The 5,654-nt window shown below is 41.4% G+C and overlaps 1 protein-coding gene across 1 annotated transcript; it reads left to right on the top strand.

Annotated features, from left to right (window-relative positions):
• Positions 1-3,530: 3,530 nt before the first annotated feature.
• Positions 3,531-5,067, top strand: RTL3 (retrotransposon Gag like 3). The gene is given in 3 exon segments (XM_085007456.1): positions 3,531-4,070; positions 4,073-4,175; positions 4,178-5,067. Coding segments are annotated over 3 exon segments (1,533 nt in total).
• Positions 5,068-5,654: the final 587 nt, after the last annotated feature.

Raw genomic sequence — 5,654 nt, 5'->3', positions numbered from 1 at the left:
TGACTCTGGCAGAAACCTAAAATGTTTCAGATTGTACTTTTGCCAACAAAATAAAATTATCATTCTTAGTTCAATGTACAAAATAGAATTTCATTTTATTCAAACTTTCCCTTCCCTTTCTCCCTAAGTTAGCAATTAACGTATGTAACTTAAGAAAACTGAGCATAACTGTGCAGCCTTTTTATGTTTGTTAAATGAATGCATTTGTCTTTTTTTCCCTAAAAATTGATTTGCATAGTTTAAAAAAAATCATTTACTTAAAATGTTTTCATAACCATTCCAAATCTCCATAAATCCCATCGGGTTGTGAATGTAAGAAGGATTAAAGTGTAGTGAAAACATGATGAGAGTTTTGAAGTGATTACTTACTTGACTAATTCAGGGTATTAAAATTACTTTAGGCATTTTGACAAAAGACAGTGTAGCTCTTTTTTCCACTCAAAAGAGAATTCTCTGTTTAGACAGTTTGGGTCTTATACTTAAGGACTTTGAATTTGTTCTTTGCTCTTTAGCAGGGGTGGGAGTGAGGTCTGTGCATTTACCCACTGAATATGTATGCCTGTAGGCAAGGCACTGTTCAGTGCTTTCATCCATGTACTTTTTAAACATCTGTCTTGGCTGCTCCACTATCCCTTTGTTAATCATCTCCTCTTCATGTTCAGGTGCCTCCAGTTCTGATTCTAATGCATTATTTGGTAAACTAAATCATCCATAACCTAGCCAAGAAGAAAAGAAAATCTCATGACTGGAGAAAAATCAATGCTGTAAAATCCATGCACTTTAGATTTCTTCATATGAGAGCCCCTATTCAGCTGTTACACAATTCTAAGCTTAACTCTCTATTTTCCCAACTCATAGATTATTAAAAAGAATAAAGTAAAATGATGTTTCAGTTGCTAGAGTTGCTTATTTTATTATTATTGTCAACCTTCACTGGGTGTTAACTAACTGCTAGATACTTAAACATTTTCCATGCATTATTTTATTAAATCTTTGCAACAACACTATAAAGTTAAGTACAATTACTAGCTCCATTTTACAGTTTTCATAAACTGAGTTATAGATTAAATTTTAGAAGGACTATGTAATTTGTCAAATTTGCCTATACTTAGTATAGACAGGCATGCAGGTAACACCATGAAGAGCTGTGACAGCTTGATAGCAAAGGAGTAGAAAAACACAAAGTAAATAGAAATTAAAAGAAGTTGGATAGTATAGCAATTTGGAGGTGTGTAATTTGGAAACAGGCTACTTTATACTTCTCAATATCTTTCAGAAGGCAACATGGTGTTATACACAGTAAAGGAGATGGTTTGTATAAGTATGAGCCCAAACCATTAAAAAATAAATTACATTCAAAATAATCTACTTAAAAATGGAGAAAGAAGTGTAATGCACACTATAAATATTTCTTGGGATTTTTTTAATTGGTAAGGCAAATATCAATTGTGTGTGTTGGATTCTCAAAAAGATGGCTTCAGTTATCTGAAAAATTCATATAACCAGAATACATTATTTCCTGATGATGGTGGTATTTTTACGTGTAGTGTGTTTTTAAAGGATAAAATATCAAAAGGAAGGGAGGGAATATCATTAGATTTGCAAAGAATTTTACTTTTAAAAGCCTCTGCATTCAGGTTCAGGCCAGTCTGTCAATTTGCTGTGGTTTGGGCATATTCCATCACCAGAGTTTATCCCTTTTGCTGAGTAATGTGAAACTGGCCTTTTTTATTATTATAGTTTATTTACAATGTTGTGCCAATTTCTGCTGTACAGCAAAGTGACTAAAAAACTGACCATTTTAATGGATACTAGGGACTATGACTAACTTGATACATGATTTCAAGTGGCCAAAGAGAGTACCCAACCACATTCCTTACTAGGACAAAAATGGGTCTTACCTAAAATGGCCACATGGCCCATGCCCAGGGTGTGAGTGTGATTTGTCATGAAAAGAGAAGGTAAGATGTTGTGAAAGGTCATTTCTAAAGAGTTCAGCTCTTTGTGGGCTACTTGAATATTCCAGAGCACTTAAGTGGCCCAGGGAAGGATGAGAACTCTCAGCCAAGACATTCAGAAGGAACAAGGGATCCTGCAAGACTATGAGGAACCATCAACAAAGTTGGCCTGCTCCACAATCTTTCCCTATTATACCTTGTCTAGATCAGTCCATGGTAAAGTTTCCAAGAAATTGCTGCAGGGAGAGACCATAATGACTGAGTAGGTGGGTCGAGGAAGGGACTAAGGTGCTTCAGGCTTCTCTCTGAGTATGAACTAAACAAACAGCACAGTGTGAATAGAGTGATAGGAGGTTACATGAGGCAGACATAAAAAATAAAGTCCCAAACCACTGTGGTCATTCAGAAATGTTTGCAACTTTTCACAAGGGCAGTGGCATTACTCCAAATTTCCTGGCCAAATATTTATTGAAGTAACCAAGGACTGAGTACATGAGGCTGCCTCACATCAGTGCAGCATCCTACTTTCCTATGGCTCTAAACTGAGAGGTACTGTCCAAAAAAAAAAAAAAAAAAAAAAAAAAACACCACCTCCTCCACATTTGAAATAGCTACATTACAGAGGAGAGTTTGGAATGTGTTCTGGGAGTTGGTGTGTTTGTTTGAGTTCAGTGTATACAGAAAGGGCAAGTTTCCACAGCCATTCACACACTTCCCTTCTCAGCGATGGGTATGCAGACTCTTGAGCTCCTGGAGTCTGAATGGTAATATACATTTATAAAGATTATTCGCTTAACTATTTTGAGGCATTTTATAAATAATGTGCATGTGTTTGCTGTACATATGTGTGTGTGTGTGTGTGTGTGTGTGTGTGTGTGTGTGTGTGTGCTTAGTCAACTTTTGCTTGTTTTCTCCTGAGGCTGGTCTTGTGTGGTTACATATGTGGTATAATTTCTGAGGTGTCAGAAAGAGCTCCCCCATACTCCTACCCCAGCCATCCAAAAATATCTCTTGGGTTGGCCACCACAGAACTTAAAACCCCCACATTGCCCAAACATTTGATTTAGTCATTGAAAGCAGCTGTAAAAATTGAAGTGTTACATTGGGAAGCAAGGCAGACATTAGAAACTAAAGACTATATAAAACAGAAAAGAATATGGAGATATTGCTTCTAAGATAATGCTCAGTTTCAAAAGAAGAATGCTATTCTTAAAATTTCATGGAGCCAGAGCCAGCATGTATGACCCACCTCATGAATATGAGCCTATAGTAAAATAAATCTAGCACTGTTGGGCAAATTTTGTTCTGATTTATTTTGAATGAGTGCTTTCCACAGTTTCTGATCCTCAGATCCCACTCTTTTCACAGTGTATCTGACACCTCCCTCTGCTGAGCTCTGGAGGCTCACAATGACCTCCTGTTAATCAACCTTGGTGGGGCCCAAATCCCCATTTTTTTGAAAACTCACAGAGCCTGTCATCTGCCTATAAGGAGCTTTTATAAAGACCTAACAAGTGCTTACCCAATCTCTCTTGGCATCAAACTTCCAAACCAAAGTCATTTTCTCTGAAGATGGTAGAGAACTTAGCAGCCTCCTATATTGCTCTGAAATTGGAGAATGAAATTCTTCAGGCTCAAGTGCAGTGGCTGATGGAGGAAAATGCTGCCTTGCAGTCTCAGATTCCAGAGCTCCAGAAGCCCTAAGAAGCCAAAGAGGATGAACCACTCCAGAAGCCCTCAAAGGCCCAGGAGCCCCAGAGACCCCCAGAGCCCCTGGACTTGCCAGAAACCTTGGGGTCCCAAGAACCCCCAGAGGTCGAGACACAGAAGCCCAGAGAATCTCAGGACTTCCCATTCTGGGAGCCCCTAACAGCCCAGGAGCCCAAGAAGTCCTTGGAGCCCCCAGCAGCTCTGGAACCCCTGAAGCCCCCAGCTACTGAAGATCCCCAGGAACCTTTAATGGTCCACAAACTCTCAGGAGCATGGGAGTCCCAAAAGCTTTCAGAAGCTAAGGAGCTTCAGAAACTCTCAATGTTCCAAGAGGATATTAAGCCCCAAGAATTCAAGGATCCTCAGGAGCCCCCAGATGCCCAGGATGCCAGGATTCCACAGTGGCACAGGAGCCTGAGATTTCAGAGCCCCAGTATCCCCCAAATGTCCAGGAGCCTCAGGAGATACCAGAATCCCAGGAGACCTCAATACATCTGGAGTTCCTTGAACTTACAGCCCCCAGGAGCTCCTGGATCTTTCAGATGCCCAGGAGTTCCTAGGGCTCTTAGCACCCCAAGAGTACCTTAACAGCCTAACAGCTGCTGAGACAGCAGCTTCAGAGTTTCCGCAGTCCTCCAGTTGGCTAGAGCCTGAAGCCTTCCCCCTAGAATACCCCTTAGTCTTCAATGGGGATGCCCAGAAGCTTCCTGAGTTTCTGGTTCAATTGAATAGTTACATGAGAGTCAGAGGGCACATGTATCCCACCAAAGCAGGCCTGGTAAGCTTTGTTGGCAACTGCTTCTCAGGTGAAGCAGGAAAGTGGTTCCATCCCATAGTAAATACTCAAAGCCCCCTGCTGGAGCAATTTGAAAGTTTTATACAAGTGTTCCAAGATACTTTTGACAATCCAGAAAACATGGAAGATTCCAACCACCATATCCGTCAACTCTGCCAAGGGGGGGACCACATCCACCAGTATGCCATTCACTTCCACTTCATTGCTCAAGAGATAAAATGGAATGAAAGCACTCTTTGCATTCAATTTCAGGAAGGGCATGCCAGGTCTATCCAAGAACTGTCTCACACAAGCCCAGCCACCAACCTATCTGATCTGATCACCCAATGTATCACCCTAGAAGAGAAGCTAAATGATAAGCCTGATCTAAGTCCACAAGAGGCAAGTCCCTCTGAGGAGAAATTAGATCTTGATAGTCCACCAGCTGAAAACCAGCCAGTGAAGGCTTCAAGCAATCACCCACACCTCAGTGAAGCTGAACAAGCCCATCGTCTTGAAAGACACTTGCGCCTCTACTGCGGTAATCCTGGTCATCTTGCCAGAGGTTGCCCTGTCAAGCCCCATCACGCCCAGCAGGTGGGAAACATCGTGGCCTGGCAGTAAGGGGGAACCCGGGTGGGCCAATCTACAAATATGCATCCCCCTCACTTCCAATATCCATGTCTCATGCCCTATTGCTTACTGTTGAAATCCGACTGGGAAGACGACAGTTCTTTGAGCAAGCAATGGTGGATGGATTCAGGCTCCTACAGAAATAGCATTGACCATTCTGTGGTTCTTCAAAAGAAGCTGCCCATCCGCGATAACATCTTTCCTCTGATGCTTGAAATGGTAAATGGGCGCCCATTGATTAATGGACACATAACCAAGGAAACACCACCTGTTAAAGTTAAAATTGGAAATCACATCGAAGAGCTCCAGTTTGACGTTATTCATGCACCAAGCTACCCTCTGATTCTTGGAATCCACTGGCTTGAAACATGATCCTAGCATTGAGTGGAGTACCCGCACTGTGTCCTTTCCATCTCATTATTGTCATCACAATTGCTTCAGGCACAGGTGGAATAGAAGATGTCATGATGAAATAATTGCTGGGTAGATCCTGTGTCCTAGAGACTACTCCTATCAACCTGTCTCCTGTTACCTCATCTGTCATCAGTATTTGCTGCTCCCAGAATCTTCCACTGAAT

This window comes from Sus scrofa, chromosome X (assembly GCF_054392235.1).
Source record: "Sus scrofa isolate SSC_HxYL_T2T_F1_AM1 chromosome X, Sscrofa_HxYL_maternal_Yorkshire_Landrace_v2.0, whole genome shotgun sequence".
Lineage (NCBI taxonomy): Eukaryota > Metazoa > Chordata > Mammalia > Artiodactyla > Suidae > Sus > Sus scrofa.
The sequence above is the reverse complement of the archived record's forward strand: the minus strand, read 5'-3'. Positions and strand labels throughout refer to the sequence as shown.